The sequence below is a fragment of the Microtus ochrogaster genome, unplaced genomic scaffold, assembly GCF_000317375.1.
Source record: "Microtus ochrogaster isolate Prairie Vole_2 unplaced genomic scaffold, MicOch1.0 UNK2, whole genome shotgun sequence".
Taxonomy (NCBI): Eukaryota; Metazoa; Chordata; class Mammalia; order Rodentia; family Cricetidae; genus Microtus; species Microtus ochrogaster.
This window is the reverse complement of record NW_004949100.1, coordinates 18,075,923-18,093,612: the sequence shown is the minus strand read 5'-3', so window position 1 is coordinate 18,093,612 and position 17,690 is coordinate 18,075,923. Positions and strand designations below refer to the sequence as shown.

The window sequence follows — 17,690 nt, the reverse complement described above, 5'->3', positions numbered from 1 at the left end:
AAAAAAAAAAAAAAAAGACTAGATTTTATTTTTTTAAATAATTTATTCTATGTGCGCTGGTGTTTGACGTGCAGGCGTGTCTGTGTGAAAGTATTAGATCCCGTGGAATTGAAGTTACAGACAGTTTTGAGCTGCCATGTGCTTGCTGAGAATTGAACTCAGGACCTCTAGAAGAGCAGCCAGTGATCTTAAGCCACTGAGCCATCTCTCCAGCCCCTTGCCCTTTTCTCTTAATGTGCTCAAAGCCCCTACTGGCCCTAAGTGGTCCAAAAGTCCATTTTCCTAACAGCAGGGATCAGTCCCAACTCTGACCAATGAACTAGGTGTGTAGTCTGCTGGCAACTCTTCTTGAGCTCAAAAAAACCGTGGAAAAGGCTGTCCTCCCTCTAGACGGTGGCATGCGTACTCGTCCTACCTCAAACTGCTGCAGCGTTTCTGCTGCCTGCAGAAGCTGACCTGATGGTGGCACGTCAGGGCTGTGGAGAGCATGTCTCCCTGAGGCCATCACTTCTTTTGTCTCTTCTTCAGAGACAAAAGGTACTGCTGCCCACACAGGTGCAGGCTGAGAGTTTTCAGGTTGGGGCATTCATGATTATGGAATGATAAGTCCTGTTATTGAATATAATCACAGGTATGAGCCTGGGAAGATTACCTAGTAAGACAGTGCAGACACAGAGGATCCTGTAACGATTGGACTTGGGGGATGGGGAGAGTCCAGCAGTGGACTCTGGAGGAAGGGGGGTAGATGTTAAGCTGCGAAAGTCTGAGGACTCGGGGCACCAAGATGTTTCTATCCTTTGTCCTTGGGTGTGATCCTCAATACTTACATTCTATGGGAAACCTCGGGAGAGTAGGGCCCATCCACTCATCCCTTCCGAGAAACCTAGTTACAAGATTGTTTGGCCTGGGTAAGATGTCTACACCTGCCAGAGGATCACAATCCAGTCTCCATCAAACAGGGGCTGGGTGAGAATGGTTTCATTAAGAAAAGGCCTTGGGAGTGCCATACCCCGAGCCAGACAAGTGGAATGCATTCTGCCTTTGGGAGCCTGTTAACGTGCAGACTCTAAAGTCAACCATGACTTCTGCACTAGCTTGGCTCGGGGTTTTGCGATGTCAGAGTCTTCTGTTTCTTCAAGTTCTATTAAATACCAAGCTCTGTCTTCAAGATGGATGTTCGTAGTCTCTGCCATTCTAATCTTAAACTTAGTTCAGGAGACAGATCCTTCCAAAGCTCCTGCACGTCTTGTGATGTCCCTGACAGGTGGTTATGGGCTCACCTTAAAGCAAGCAGAGTAGCCAGGGGAGTGCAGTGTGGCTTGTGAGCAAGCACTCTGAAGATAGTGGACAGTGGTCAGTGAGCCTGAGGAACGACGCTGGGGTGAGGTAACGAACTGGTGTGTGAGTGTGTGTGTGTGTGTGTGTGTGTGTGTGTGTGTGCGTGTGCTAGGAGAGGGGTTCCAAATGCTTACAATGACTTCTCAATGGCCCCAGGAAGTAGTCAGTTAAAATCTTACTTACAAAAAAAAAAATAATGCCGCCCACGGGTGATGGTGCACCCCTTTAATCCCTTTAACTCGGGAGGCAGAGGCAGGAGGATCTCTGTGAGTTCAAGGCCAGCCTGGTCTACAAGAGCTAGTTCCAGGACAGGCTCCAAAGCTACAGAGTAAATCCTGTCTCAAAAAACAAAACACACACACACACACACACACACACACACACACCCTAAAATAATGCAGCAGGTTGAGAGGGATCACACCGTGAATTAGAGACTACCCAGGAAAGCCTACCTGGCAAAGGTAACGTGATGGGCTGCATTCATGACTCCTAGGTATGAATTTAGAATCAGTAAATTATAACACGCAGAAATGCAAGAAGAAAAAAGGAAGACAGACCATGGTCTGGGGAGATGGCTCAGCAGGTAAGGGAAATTGCCACCAAACCTGAGTTTAATCTCTGGGACTCAACTGGTGGAAATAGAGAATTGGCTCCTGAAAGTTTTCCTCTACCTTCTGTGCCCACTTCCCAAATAAATAAATATTAACAATAATGATGATGACAGTATTAAATGAAAAAAAACAACAGGAAGCAGAAAGCAAATGGGAGTCGAGAAATGCCAATCACTGTAATTATAAATGTGCTAGGAACAGCAGGCAAAAGACAGGAAATGGCGGGATAGAACTAACACAGTCATTACATCCCATCTACAAGCAACTCATTTCAAATACGATGGTACAGGTGGGTTAAAAAATGAAAAAGGAAACAGTGTGCCATATAAACTGGGGAGGGGGGAAGACACACAGAATTGGTGAATTAGTATCAAATAAAGCAAATTCTGAGCAAAGGAAATTTCCAGGGGTCCAGGAGGGGGATCCTTTCACAATGGAGGGGTGGATCCAGCAAACCTAAACACGTGCACATCAGGTAACAGAGGTTCAAAAAACTGTAAAGCAAAAGCCTACCTATGCTGCAGAGAGAAAATAGCAAACACAGGGCCAGGCATATATGTTACTACAGCTGTTACTCCACCTACAGCGAGGACAAAGAACCAGCCACCCTCTTATCCCAGAGGATACAACCTTTACAAGGGGACCACAAGAGCTGTAACAGCCCTCACACGCTTCCAAGAGGACCAAAAGCATCGTGTCCTCTGGCCATAATGGAATCATTTTAACAGTCTGAAACAGGAAGGCAACAGGACAATCCCCAGCTAGGTGGAAGCTGAATTACACATTCCTAAATGACCCACAGTACAAAGGGGACACCAAACACATACAGAACTAGGGTGCAACCGGAAGGAAGCTACCGCTTACATTAGAAAACAAGCCCCTGAGCCAACAACCCCAAACCTTGAGCTAGGAAGAGGAGCAAGATGAACCCAAAGCAAACAAGAGGAAAGGAAGACAAGCTTCTCCACTGCAGCCAAAGCCTGCTCTCAACAGCTGCTCGTGTACTTGGCGAACATGCCAATAGCACCTCACGCCTAATGTTTACAGCAGGCCAGGAAAAGGCTGGCTGTGTCCTAACTGCAAATTCGGCTCTGGTATTTCTCTTGATGTGGACTCCAGTGGTCCTGGAAGCAATGGCCACAGAGCAGGCTCTGTGCAGGAAGGTACTGGGTTCTGCACTGTTTTCCAATTCTATCACCAGGAAAAAGCCTGCCCTCTCAGCCATTACTAGGTTGGGTGGGCCTAGCGAGAGACCGCTGACAATTAAATAGGAGCCCTCCCTGCACACCGTTGGGTAGTGACTTCTAGGGAGCTGGGCCTTCCCCTCAGTGTAGGCCTCAACAGCCCAAATTCTGTTTGGAAGGAGGCCATGCTCTGAGCTTGCTTTCCCCACCCTCTACTTCTGACAGGTTCTCTCTGCTGTCTGCTGGTTTTCTCGAGACTTCACAGCTCAATCCTCAGAATAAGATGTAAACCCAATGCTTCCGTGTCAGGACACATCATAGGTCTGAAGAATTACAAACGGGCCAATACCGAATCCCAAGTCACAGCATAAGACGCTAAGCGCTTCAGAACAGATGTGTCTTCTATAGTAGTCCTTCATTCTCCAGACCATCATTAAAACTGATCCAACCAGGCCTCTTTGGTGGTCCTGGGATGGAGCCAGACAACGGGTTTTAGCAAATGTTCTTCCTATGGCCAAGCTGAGGACACACTTAAGTACTATGGGGCTGCCACAGTCAGCCTTCCTTAGCTCAGGACACTCTTCGGCCATCGTGACCCCGTGGTTCAGTTCCAGCAGGACCACCCCAGTCTCCCCTCTTTCCAGTTCCACGAAGGCAGGGCTCAGTTTATCTGGCCGAGCAACCTAGGCCAAATGAAACCTTTCCAGAGAGCACAGAATCTATAAGCACTGGACCTAGTGGGGACCCTTTCTTCTCTGAGTTCCCTTTCTACAGCCCCTGGTGAAGCAGGAAAAGTCCATAGCCTTGACTCTTCAGTGGGCTCATAGTTTACCTGGCTCAGGAACTGCTTGGGTCCAGTCAGCTCTCTACAGTGCCACTTTTTTTTTTTTTTCACAGACCAAGCCTTGACCTTTATTTAAAAAGCTGCACGTTTATTTCGCTTTCTGACTCTGCGCTTGTGCCTTCAACACTTTCACAACAATTTTCTGCTCCTCAATAAGGAAAGCCCGCTTGACCCTGTCACGGACACACTTGGCACACATGGAGCCACCATAGGCCCGGCTGACATGCTTCTTTGTCTTAGACAATCTCATGAGGACTTTTGGTCTCACAGCACGAACCCCTCGGAGTCGGCCTGGGCACACACCGCATGCTGATTTAGGAGCTTTTCCAACCTTCTTGGTGTAAAGGTAAACAATCCTGTTGCCAGGGGTTCGAGACAGCCTAGTTTTGTTGGAGGCTGTGTTGTAGGAGAGCCTACGACGGTATGTCAAATGCTGGACCATCCTGAGTACCTCTAAGCACCGTCCCCGGATGAGAGCCACTTTTTTTTTTTAAGTCTAATGTTATAATTTTCTAAACTAAATCCTCTAGCATGGCAGAGGGGTAGACAATATTTGATACCTCCCAGTATCCATCTACTCGTTTAGCCTGGTTTATGGGCACGTGGTCATCTAGAACAAAGACAACATTTTCAGCCTCACGGTGCTACTTCTATCAGCAGTTTTCTCCAGCGGTTAGGGAAAGGATCTTTAAGATTAGGAGAAAGTGAGGATGAGCTAGTTAATTTCAAACTTCTCTGTGTATGCACAAGGTTTGGTTCAGGGCCAGCGGGTCACCAGAACCACCCAGCCATGACTAGCAGGCAGTCCACAGGGCTGTGATAATCCCGCGAATTACTGAGCTTTGTCGAGGGTAAAGCTTCGTTACAAGGCACAGCAAACTAAGTCACACACCAGCTCTTTTTTTTTTTTGGTTTTTCGAGACAGGGTTTCTCTGTGGCTTTGGAGCCTGTCCTGGAACTAGCTCTGTAGACCAGGCTGGTCTCGAACTCAGAGATCCACCTGCCTCTGCCTTCCGAGTGCTGGAATTAAAGGCGTGCGCCACCATCACCCGGCCCACACACCTGCTCTTTCTATATTCCTGAGGCCAGGCTGTACACACAATCAGCACACACTAAGGTAAGTACTGAGTACCTTCCTACTCAGTTACACACAGCATTCGGAGAACAGGAAGTAGGACGGAGCTTCTCGTGGACAGAAAACTGCCTTCAGGGGACACACCTACCTGAACATGGGGTGAGCTGCAGAACACAAGCTCTTGGGAATAGGTCGATTAAAGGGAATGGTGTCACGGAAACACAAAGAGCGAGGTTAGGTGGACTGAGGTGCATGTAAGTGGTCATGTGAGGGAATAAAGGACATCACAAACCTGGGGAAATAACTCACAGTTGAGAACCTGGAAGCCGTGTGGTGGTGCACGCTGAATCCCAGCGCTCTGAGTTCCAGACCACCCTGGTCTACACAGCTAGTTTCAGGGCAGTCTCAAAAGAAACAAAGAAAGACTCACCGGAGTAGCTAGAGAGATGACTCAGTAGTTAGGAGTACTTGTTGCTTTCCCAGAGGACCTGGGTTCTGCTCCTTGCACCAATAGGCTGTATACTCCAATCTCATGCTGTGGGTGGCCAACTTATGTGAAGGGCTGGAAGACTTTAAAACCTCAACTAGATTTGGGCCCCTGTTTATCATTCTTATGCAGAGTGATGGGAATATAGAGTGAAGCAAACAAGCAAACAAACAAACAAACAAACAAAAATCTTAAAAAAATGTATTCTTGAAGAAAATTTTAATTTAAAAGAATCAAAAGAAAAATTGAACAGTGCCTAAATCTTTTATTTTTCATAACCTACATTTTTCAAATTAGACAGTTTTACACTGAATGACACAAAAGGAAACTTAAATTACCAATAGTTTACATGTAAGCTTGATTCCAGTCTTAATGAAAAGAAGAACAGAAACAGAAACCCTCAGGCAAGCTTCCACGTTACACTCCCGTGCTGGGACTCGCAGCTGTTAGCGCTCCTGGAATCTTCGATTGTCTGTTGCTTTCCGTATAACAGGCTACAAAGCACACAAACCCACAACTACAGCTCACTGAAGGGGACACAACGACATGTATGCACCATCAGTCGCCTGCTGTGACACACTGAACCAGTTTTTCAATATCAACTGCAGAAACCCTATTACAGCAATGTAAGACTTTTTTTCCTTTTTTTTTTAATTTTTATTTTTATTTTTGCCACCCACCAGTGGCAACCAGTGATGCAATGACAGGAAGATCCACAGAGACACCATGACACTGACTACTGAGAGAGGGAATCACTTGAAATCCAGGTCTGGTGAAATGGGGCCAGATTCCTATTCCATATTTCCATATGATAATTAAGTATCATCACACAATTTTACAAGTTAAAAATGTCGTTGTGACTGGTATCTCTGATTCTACACCTTGAGATACTGAAAGGAATGAGCGAACTTAAAAATAGATTATGAAAAGCACGTATCACGCTTGCTGTGTGTGACATGGCAAGAGTCTGCATGCACCCGACAGTTTCCTATTGTGGTAACTCCATTGTTTTCTGAGTGGAGAACCTCAGCCATCAGGAAGCCTCTGCTTTGACAATACGCAGATATTTGGCATATCACCTTTGCTTCCTGAAAAAGAGTGCTATTTAAAAAAAAAAAAAAAAATCACATCTGAGCAAGGCTTTAGTTCCTGGTGCCAGGCTGTCACTGGCTAAGCAGTGATTATAGTGTCCCAACCTCGTGCACATGCCCCCCTGCCCTTGCATGCGGCCACTGAGCCTTACACTTCCAGCCAGCAGACAGCAAGCACCCACAGCTGGCTCTGGCACTCACGCTTCCTGCTGCAGTGCTCAGCCTTGGGGAAAGGACTTCTCATTAAAAATCAGGGCTCCTCTGCGAGAGCACCCTCAGGGATAAGGGAAGCTGATCGTACTCTGGCCCCTCTTCCAGTAAAGCTGTGGTGTGAAGGACCTGGGGCCTCAGGTTTGCCTTTCCAGATAGACAGTATCTGCTAGTGTGGGTTCAAAAGGCTGCTTGTTTCTTCTTCTTCATCTTCTTTTTTTGTCAGTGATCTGACATCTACAAGGAAGTTCATCCTATGTTCCTTTCACAGGCATCTGAAAGAGCACTGCATATACTCCTATGTAACTGAATGACAGTTGCTCTCAAGGAAATGGTCACATGCATCAGGCATCTTTGCCTCTGGCAGGATAAATCACTTAGCAAAGTATGATTTTAATTAGTACATTTCTGTTTTTTACTTTCATCGGAAGATCCTGCCAGTCTCTGCTCTCCATACTCTCCTTCAAAACCTTTAAACATCAGATATGATCAGTATGCACTTACATACTTTTTAAGAGTATGAAAACATCCAAAGGCTTTTAATAAGACTTTCCATTTCCCTTTTGCAGCAAAGAGGCAAAATCAGTTCAACACACCAGTATAAGGGGAAAAGAAAAACCTTAACAAATTAAAATAATACTCAAACCACAACATTTAGTTTATCTACATCCAGCTCAACAGTAACATTTATAATATATCAATAATTTTTATCAGATTCTTCTTTGTAGGGTACCTTTCTCATATGCTCTGATTATTTACACTGTACAGGCAGAGCACACTCCCAAGTGCACAGACTTAACACAGTAGCGACTATTTGCACTTACAGGATTTTTCAACAGTCTGAAAAAAGATCACTTGTTGAAGCTCTGTAAGATATGTTACAAAAACCACTGGAGTTCTTGTACAACAGTATGCGTACTCAGCAAAACCACCACCAGGAGATCGATCCGCACAGCCACTCCCACCAACCCAGGGGCCGGTCTCCGTGAGCTCTAAGCTGTCTTATACAAAAGTTAAGGCAAAGTCATTTTCAAGTTTAAATAAAATTCAAGTCTTTAAATATTGGATGGAAATAATTTTTTTCCTTAAAAAAAAAGAAAAAAAAAACAAAACAACCTTCAGTCTTATTAAATAGCATTTTGTGGAATAAGCTGTATGGTTACACTTAGCAGGAAATATTTTAATGTCTGCTGCTTAGAATACTTAAAGAAAAATTTTAGGCATTTTAAAACAAAATAATTTATCTGTAACTTTATTATAAACTCACTAACTTTACTGCACTATTGTTCTTCACAAGTGCAGCACTTCTTAGAAAGAATCAACAAGACCCTCGTCTTGGAGGTCAAAAGAGCAAGGATTCTGTCCTCCACTAGTCAGAGGGGAGACCACAAACACCACTCTCTCACGGCTAGAGACTTCTAAATTCATGTGCCGATGCAGAGGTACAGGAAGACATCCACACAGAGCCGGTTAAGACATGACTCTCCAGCAAGAATGTGGGGGGAACACCAACAGAGCAGGCACTCGAGGCTGGGAGCCAGGCAGCCTGCTCACAGGGACCAAAACATCATGGTACAACTTCATGGTATGATGTCAGTGGGCAACAGAGATTCTAGTTTCATCTAGGTGCTATTCACAATGTGCTTTGAATTTATTTTACATAATAGCCACTTGGAACTGGAGTGAGAAGCTGGTTACTTGCTCGCAGGACATCAAAACTCAAAGGTTCAGGTCTTTCTAGGGTGCTCTTTGTAGGTTCATTCTGCTCACTAGGCCAAAAAGAACTGTATATACATATGTATCTTTTTAAAACTAGAATTTCCTGTTAACTAACGGTTTAGATGAAAACACAGCTCCTGTGCCAGTATGTCAGGCCCTGACATTGCCAGTCCCTTGCTCTGTGAGGCCAAGGCTGCCCCTGCTTGTGCCATCAGCCCTCATCCATCTGTTGGGGACACCCTACCCATTTGCACTTGCAGACCAGTTGTTTAAAAAAAAAAAATGAAGTAGCGTAGTTCCCTTAATTTAGAAAAACTCATATATAGCTTGCATTCAGAGCCACGTGGAGGCTTAATAAAAAATATCCATTTGTTAGGATAAATACATTTTCTATCCTGAAAAACAGACTTCTGCGTCACCTCCAGTTAAGCACCAACCTAAAATAAGGTTTATATTATATAATTAAATCCTGAAAAATAGATTCTTTTTTAAGAGGGGAAATCCAACTCACAGAAGGAAAATAACTTGCAGGCATCCCATGGGCCTCACAGACACTGCAAGCTCCTAACCAGCGGCTCATTCCGTACTGAGTGGGAGAGCTTCGTTTGTGGTGAATACAGCTCTTCCAGACCCTCCCAGCATCCAGCTTTCACTGAGGAGACTTTGGGGGAGTGTTCTGTTCCCTATTCAGACGCTTCCCAGCAGCTGGAGGCGAAGGTCGGCGCCCAGGCTGCCTCCTCTGATCTTTGGGGGCCCCAGGAGTGGACTTGAGGGCAGGGGGCTCTCTGTATCTCTCCACAGGTTCAGCAAGCTTCTTCTCCTCCTTCCCACAGGCGACAGTGTTTGGCTTTTGTTCTTTTGGGGGTTGTAATGGGGAAGAAGGAGGCTCTTTACTTGTTCTCTGACAAATCTCTGCATAACTGGGCTTCCGCAATTCCTGGAAACATAAAATGTGGGATTATGGGTACAAAATAGCAGGGATGGTAGTTTCTTCAGAGATGAGCAACATAAAATCAAATTTTATAGTATAAAATTCTATCTTCATTGGTATTTTCACTTTTAAAACGTTCACAAAATTCATTACTCTTGTCATGCCCATGGCAGCTAGTGACCACCATCAAAGCTCTGGCCACTAGCACTGTGGACAAGTGTAGAGGATCAAGAATTCTCACTATGATAAAGCAAACTGTGGCAGTTTGAATGTAACTGGCCCCATAAGTTCACAGGGAGTGGCCCTAGCAGGAGGTCTAGCCTTGTTGGAGGAAACGTGTCACTGTGGGAACAGGCTCTGAGATCTCATGCTCAAGCTTCGCCTACATCAGTTCACTTCCTGTTACCTTCAGATAAACACGTAGGGCTCTTAGCTCCTTTTCCAGCACCAGTCTGCCTGCACACTGCCATGATCTGCCATGGTGAGAATAGACTCAACTGTAAGCTACCCAGTTAAATGTTTTCCTTTATCAGAGCTGCTGTGGTCATCATGTCTTCTTCACACAACAGAAACCTGAGCTAAGACACAGCTATCAGTCCAGTTCTAGGACTTGATGACTGTGTCAGTGTGGGCTGGAGTCCGCTGAGTCTGAAACTACTCTGGAATGGGGAAGGTGACTGAAGAGGAATAATATAACAGTGCTTGCTCCTGGAGGAGAGGAGTCTGAACCATGAATGGATTTCCTTGAGTTATGTTAGATTTTGGCTTTTTATTTGTTTGTTTAGGTTCTATAAAGCTAAATTTCTGTTAAAAGAAAATACTTTGAAAACATACATTCATTTTTCGAAGTTAATCATGTTTTTTGGATAGAGTTTGGTTTTTCATTTTGGTTAAAATGAAACAAATCACTCCCTTTCCTTGCAGTGCACTTTCCCTACCAAGACACACAGAGCTGCCGCCTAAAATGGCTAACAGACACAAAGGCCCAGCAAGGAAATGGTGAGCCAACTCTGCCCCCAGCATGAAGCCTTTAGGCATTCTTGAGAAATATGGTGGCCTAAGAGGCTAAAGGAGGGAAAATAGGCACAAACCCTGCTTCCTTTGACCCAAGACGGGACATCTGCAAGTGCTCTGCTTACACGGAATGAGCCAAGATGGTGTGACAGGGTGGTCCTGTGAATCTTATTCAATCATTTATTGAAATAGTATCTTATGGAGTGCAGGCTAGCCACAGTACGTGACATGGGCTTTAACTCTTGATCCCCGGCTTCCACCTTCTGAGATGCAGTCTTACTGGGTAGCCCTAGCTGGTATGGCCCTTACACAGAGCTTGTGGAAATTCCATCTTCCTGCTTCTGCCTCCCAAGTCTTGGGATTATAGGTGTATGCCTTCAAACCTAATGCAATTTTAACTTAAGACTTAACCTCAGCACCGAGCTGAGAAGATGCTAGGTCATCAAGTACAGAGACTACTAGATCTGAAGACTCGCTGCCTCACTTACTATGTATCCCTAAGCTGGCTGCACCTTGTTATGTAAACCAGGGGCGTCAAACTTGTAGTCACCGTCCTGCTCTGTCTCCCAAGCACTGGAACTAGAGGTCTGAGCCACCATACGTGGCAGAAACACTGGGATTTCAACAGGGCAAGAGGACACCAAGTTGCTCTTTTCAGTCATTCTGCTTAACTATTTTTCATACATATGACATACACAGTAAATGCAGAAAATGATTGAACTCCACCACACAGGACAGAGTTGGGGCCTTGTTATTATCCGAGAGATCCCACACTGACACAGAAAGGCTCAGTGACGTGGTACAGAGAAATGAAGGCACACACAAACGAAAATCAATCAAATTAGGATGACTAAAGATAGGCTGAGGCAGGACATACACAGAATGCCCGAGTGCTAGGCAAGGCAGGTGAAGAACTTACTGTTGCTGCTCCATTAACCTGCACTGATTTGCATGCGGTTGTAGTAGGGGTAGAAGGGAGTCTGTCCGCACTGTGGGAGTCCCTCTGCTTTTCTGCCACCTTGGGATCCCTGTGAAAATGCCAGCTGGTTTAACAATCACATGTAACATAACAGGTCACCCCACCTGTACACGGCGGAGGCAGGTAGAACACAGATACTTACTCAGGTAAATGGACTGGAGAAGGGGAACGATCAAATGCTGCTGTCACAGCACAGGGCGCTGGCATGGAAGGCTCTCTGGGGACCACTACAGGAACAGTATTTGTGCTTGCATCTGCACTGAGGTTCTGAAAATCATTAAGTAGCAGTTTACGAGTTGTCAGATCTTTGCCTAAGGAGTTAAGAGTCTAACCAAAACCATGGTGATCTCTAACCCATCTGGAGAGCCTCCTTCCCAACCCCTGAGTGACTGATACTGAATGGTGTCTTCACCCTTGAAGCCAACAGAACCAATAGTATCCTACCAACAAACTGCCAAGCCCCAGCAGAAAGACATAGGAGAAGAAGCCCCCAACAACATAACAACTACATTTTGAGATTGCTATTTGCTGGACAGCACTCAGCCTTCTTGCTCTCAGCAAATACATGGTAGTTATCCATAAGTTTGTCTTTTTAAGTGCACAGTTACCAAACATACCATACTCATCTGACATGTCAGGGCTCCACCTAGCAGGGACAAAATTACCAAGACAGTACACTATGATTCACTCTTGTCACTAGTACAAAACAAAAACTGACACAGATATCCACACCTACATAAATCTGAGTGCCTGGTGATGGGCTGAAGACACATACCCACAGGAGCTCTCACCTGAACTACAGACCACCCATGGAAGCAGGTGTACAATCCTGCTTTAGCCAACTTAACAGGCAAGGTCACTAAGCTAAGACCTGAGAGAATGAGAAATTATTCCATCAACTACTTTCTCAGTACAGCCATAATTCATACAAGTTTACTCATGGTATGCAATTAACCCAGTATGTGATTTTAGGGCAAGTAAATGGTTATAAGTTTAAATATAAAAAGATAAAATTTACTAACTGCCTTTCTTTTCAAAGCGTATCAGTTCAAAGGTAAAATAAAGTATCTGGAAGTGCACTTGGGGAGAATGGCACAGTTTAGACCCCTGTTTGGGGATGGGGTGGGGAGTTAACCAGAGACTGAGATTCTGCTGGGTTGAGGACCAGAGGTTCTTATGACTGCTCAAATGAAAGGAACCTAGCTTACTGAAACACAGGGCAGCCAATGACTTCCTATTTGTAACAGCATGCTCAGATCCAACATATGTTCAACTCTGCCTCTATGTAAACACAGACACATACGACACACTTTACAAAGAGTCACAATCCTATGTCAAGTCCTGGTACATTTTTGCAGATGTACCATCCCTGGCAGCAGTGTAGGCTGTGTAACTAGGCCACAACCCAGTACAGCCTTTCAGAAAGCACAGAAACTCAAGTGCATTCAAAGCAGCGACTGCTAGGATCCTTTTATCAATCATTCAAGAAGACCATAACTTGAAAACGAGGCTTCATAACTGTTGGAATGCATAATTCTCTGTTTTATAGGGCAACTGGAAATTACTAATGTGGACATTAAGATCTGTAATTTCTAAGACAGCCCAATTCTAACATGCAACACTTACTAGATAATATAGAAGAATCTTGGAAAATATAGTTTCCATGGCTAAAAGAGCAGCAATTACCACCTCTCAACATGAAAAGGACTAAACTCTTTACCTGACCTTAGTCTCAAGATACTGTATGCAGCAAAGTCATCCGCCCTAACTACTGTGGCGTGGTGCCCCGGCACCTCAAGGCAGATGTATGATCTGATGTACAGCCACAGCTGACAACTGTAGCAGAAGGAATACCTGGACCAGGACCAGGACTACTCTACAAGACCACCCCTACCCCAGCACTTAGTCACACTTTAGTAACTAGGCAGAAAGTCATTTCTCTGCATGTCCCATAGTCTTTAAATACTGATGCTGGCAGGGGAACAAATCCCACTTCCAACCTGTGTAGCTAACTAAGTGTATTGCAGGAACCCTGGAAAGGAATTTCTCTGAACTTTAGTAGTTCAGCTAAGACTAGCAGTGATGACTACCACAGTGAACAACCTTGTGGTAGCCTAGAGTTTGCCTAAAATCACCAGACCACAACAAAGTGACTCTAAGCTTCTTGCTACTTACACTATGTAGATTCCCAAAAAACCTGTCTTTTTTTTTTTTTTTTTTTTTTGGTTTTTTCGAGACAGGGTTTCTCTGTGGTTTTGGAGCCTGTCTTGGAACTAGCTCTGTAGACCAGGCTGGTCTCGAACTCACAGAGATCCGCCTGCCTCTGCCTCCCGAGTGCTGGGATTAAAGGCGTGCGCCACCACCGCCCAGCTCAAAAAAGCTGTCTTATTTCTGGTGTAATTCAGATTCCTGTGTCTCATTCTGTGTTTTGCGAAACAAAAGAGCTTTAAACGTCAACAACAAAAATTAATCTAAGCATCTGTACAGCACAGGTCCACAGTAGCCTCAGCAGATGGCATGAGAAGGACGACGGCTTGACCCTGGCTCCAGCACATGACCAATGCAAATCACCCAAACCTCACACCTCCCTCAATTATTTTCTCCTTTTAATGTATGTGAAGAACCTGAGCCAGGTCTCTGCACAAAGTCAGTGCTCAGAAAATGTGGACACACGTTACGGCTGTGACACATAGCTTACTCTTTCTTTAGGAGATCCTATGATCAAGCTGGAAAGCCTGTTTTCAAACAAGTCCTCTGCCTTCAAATTGCCTGCAGCTCCAGGTAGCGGGGGGAAGTTGGACAGACCCAGTTCGAAGCTCGGTGATGGAGGCTTTGGTGGTGTTGGAGACTGAGTCTGACTGCTCTGCAACACAAGGACACCCCAGAAAGTCACACAATGTGGAGACAAGGGCAGCACGGAACACAGCAAAGGGTCTTCCAGCTCTCATCTGTGTGAAACGTCTGTAAGTGTTGCACGAGTCATTTCTAGGTTCACCTAACTTGAAATTTAGGCCATTAAAGTTTTGTGCAATGTTCCTCCTCCTATCTTAGTCTTAATCCACTGAATTAACTCTCACGCTTGCTTATTATTAGACTTAAATGTCTTGTAAAAATGAGCATTCGGAGCTAGAGATGGTTCAGTGAACAAGGTTGCTTGCTTTGTGAACAAAAGGACCCAAGTTCAAATTCCTAACACTCAAGTAAAAAAATTAACATGGCAATGTGTCTGGAACCCCAGCATTGATGGGTAGAGACAGGATGATCAAAGGAGCTCACTGGCAGCCAGCCTACCTAAACAGTGGGCTTCAGTGCTCTAAGAGACGATAAGCTGCAGGCTGATGAGACACCTGAAGTCTCCTTCTGGCTCTTATGTTATCTAAGTGTATGGGTTTACATCGAGTGCACACAGGCAGACACATAGATGATGCATATGTGTGTGTGCGCGCGCACGCACACACACAGACACACACACAGACACACACACACACACACACACACACACACACACAACTTTATGTACTCACTGAAAACTTCTCTTCTCTTTTCTTCCGATAACCAAAGGAATTTTTCCTAGGGGTAGAAAGCAAAAAGACCATTATTTTTCCCCTTACTTAGAAAATTTGCCAAGCTTATATTTGTTCACATATTCAAAACAGTATGCATCAATTCAGTCAGTCTTTAATATTTTTAATCTTTCATGAATAAATTGATTCTAAAAGTCAGCTTTAAAAGGACAATCAAAACCCAGGCCTCGTAGTACATGCCCATAAGCTCTATATTAGGGTGGCTGAGGCAGAGAGATGACGAGCGTATGGTCAGCCTGCATTAGATCATTTAACAAGATGGTTTTACTGTCTTAAACAAAAGTATTAACAACAAAAATTCAAATGTTGAGAGTACATCATTAAGTTAGATATTCAGACAGATAATAAAAAATAATTATTCTAAAACTTATCTACTGGCTACTTAGAATTTTTAAGATTCGAATGTTTAAATGTCCCTTCAGCTGGAATGATAAGATATATATACAAAATCTGACATCAAATTATAGGTGAGCAATTTAAAACATGAGTCAAAAAACTATGATTATCCCTTACTGCAAAAGTCACATAAGAACCTCTAAACCCTGAGAGGTCCCTAAACCCAGGCTTGCCTTCCCAGCAACCAGCAGCCAGACCCAGGGCAACAAGGCTGGGGGGCTGCGCCCTGCAGCACTAACTACAGTGAGCACAGAATCAGTATTTACAACACCCTGGACAGGTCCATGTGGTCTAACAAGCCATACATGAATCTCAACATGCAATTTCATTTTTGTTTATCCTTTCTATCATTTTAACTGAAGAGACTCCCCAAAAGCTATGCATTATATAAACTTAAAATGAATTTGAACATTATTAATTACTTTATTTGTAGAAAATTTAAGAAAATGCTTTGGCTTAGGTGTAGGTCCTATTAATTAGAAGAAGAGGTTTGAGGGAGGCTCTAGGATACAATATTCTTTTTGAATCTGGAGGGGAGCCAGGCTGTCTCTGGTAGAAAATTGACTCTCCTGCTGAGCTAGCCTAGTGGGGTTAAACCCCTGAGCACAGAGGAGGTATCAGGCCATAAAGGCGGGCAGCGACCTTCAACCTTCTGGAACAGGCCCCTCAGTCCCATAATGACCAGGCCTCTGGGCACATGGGTAAGAGATGAACTTGTCTGGTATGGCGCAGGCACTGTCATAAGACACCAGGCAGGCTCCACTCCAGGTGTCTGTCCATCAGTACCAACACCATCTGACAACAGTGTCTCCCTGTCAGTGGAGCCCACAGAATGCATGACTGAGCACCTCGACAGCCCACTAGGAGCCTATGGGTGCAGCAATCCTATGTAGTGATAAGACATCCTGGAACACGCTATGAGTGCCCCTCCCTTGACTGCAGAGTGAAGAGAGCTGAAGGACTGCTGCTCACAGTGGATGATCTGTTGTAGCAGAGACATGGTTTCAGCACCATACAGTTTGTACCTGGGATACTGGGCACTCACATTTTGAACCCCACATGGGGATACTTCTGCTTTGTGATCTAAGACAGGTTCAAACGACATAATTTTAAGATTGCTACCTGGCATTTGAGGCTTTTCACTATACTGACCTTGGCACGCAGAAAAGTAGCAGATACAGGACTGAAGCCTTGAAGGTTCTACAGCAACAGAAAAAGCTAATGGGAAACAGACCCTCAAGGACACGCAATGGAAGAGGAAATGTAAACTCTGCCAAAGAAGGAACTAGATCACCCCTCCTGTTTCTAAATAGGCTCTCTGGACACAGGCCATGCGCTGCAGAGAGAGGAAGCTACACACCAATCCTGGTTTTACCAGTCCATGGTTCAGAAACAAGGACAGAAAGCTACACACGTTCATGGTTCAACATGCGCACACTCCTGTGTTAGATGAGTGAGGTGCTCCAAGTCCTTACACAGATTGAGAAGACAGCGAGAGTCTTCACTAGGACAAAGCCTGGTCTTCCTGTTCCAGTGGCTTCCTGGAAGCCTAGACACTGCTGGAAGACTGACAGCAGCTATATCACCAAAGAGAGGAGGGTTAACAAGACACTATCATGTCTCAGTCCTACCTTTTTATTTCACTTTTTAAATTGGCTGGGATTTTGTAAACTCTGCTTTTCCTCTGACAGAAGGCTTTGTTAAGCTTTTATTAACAAGGGTTAAAAGGACATGTGAACTCACCCTTCAGCTCACACTCTTTACGCTGCACCTGGTGAACCCAGGAGGTCTCTGGCCCAGGCTCCCTACTCTTAAGATTAAGCTTTTAAGAATCTAAACATGACTCTTGGGTTTGTAGCTGATACCTGATGTCACTATCTCTGTGTTATTCAATGCTCCCCCTTTGAGTTCTCAGTTTCCAGTAACTGATTTGGTATAAAAATGGCTGGTGTAAGGTCTACTAAGCCATGGGTGCCTGTAGCCTGTCTCAGAACCTACCACAGCCCCAAACATGTTGGCACCATCATCTGTAACAGGAATTGCTGCTTCAAAATTCTTCAAATTAAACTTTCCAACTGCATTAAAAGCAAAGAGATGCTCTCTCTCCTTTTCTACTGATGTCCTTCGGGGTTACTAGCTTTTACAAGTGGACGCTCCAGTCAAGCAAACATTTCCACAATACTGAAATGAATTATACAGTGGCTTACAAGTGTCTAAGTGAAAAGAA

General features: G+C 44.6%; 1 protein-coding gene and 1 pseudogene across 1 annotated transcript in view; both read right to left on the bottom strand.

Annotated features, from left to right (window-relative positions):
- Window positions 1-4,011: 4,011 nt before the first annotated feature.
- On the bottom strand, window positions 4,012-4,452 carry LOC101981236 (annotated as a pseudogene).
- A 1,533-nt stretch (window positions 4,453-5,985) lies between these two features.
- Window positions 5,986-17,690, bottom strand: part of Larp4b (La ribonucleoprotein domain family member 4B) — a 75,976-nt gene continuing 64,271 nt past the window's right edge. The window contains exons 14-18 of the mRNA XM_005365406.3: window positions 15,008-15,053; window positions 14,182-14,346; window positions 11,626-11,750; window positions 11,424-11,532; window positions 5,986-9,496 (exon numbers count right to left, since the gene is read on the bottom strand). Coding sequence (XP_005365463.1) covers window positions 9,209-9,496; window positions 11,424-11,532; window positions 11,626-11,750; window positions 14,182-14,346; window positions 15,008-15,053 — 733 coding nt within the window. The 3' untranslated portion in view covers window positions 5,986-9,208. The remainder of the gene's footprint in view (window positions 9,497-11,423; window positions 11,533-11,625; window positions 11,751-14,181; window positions 14,347-15,007; window positions 15,054-17,690) is intronic.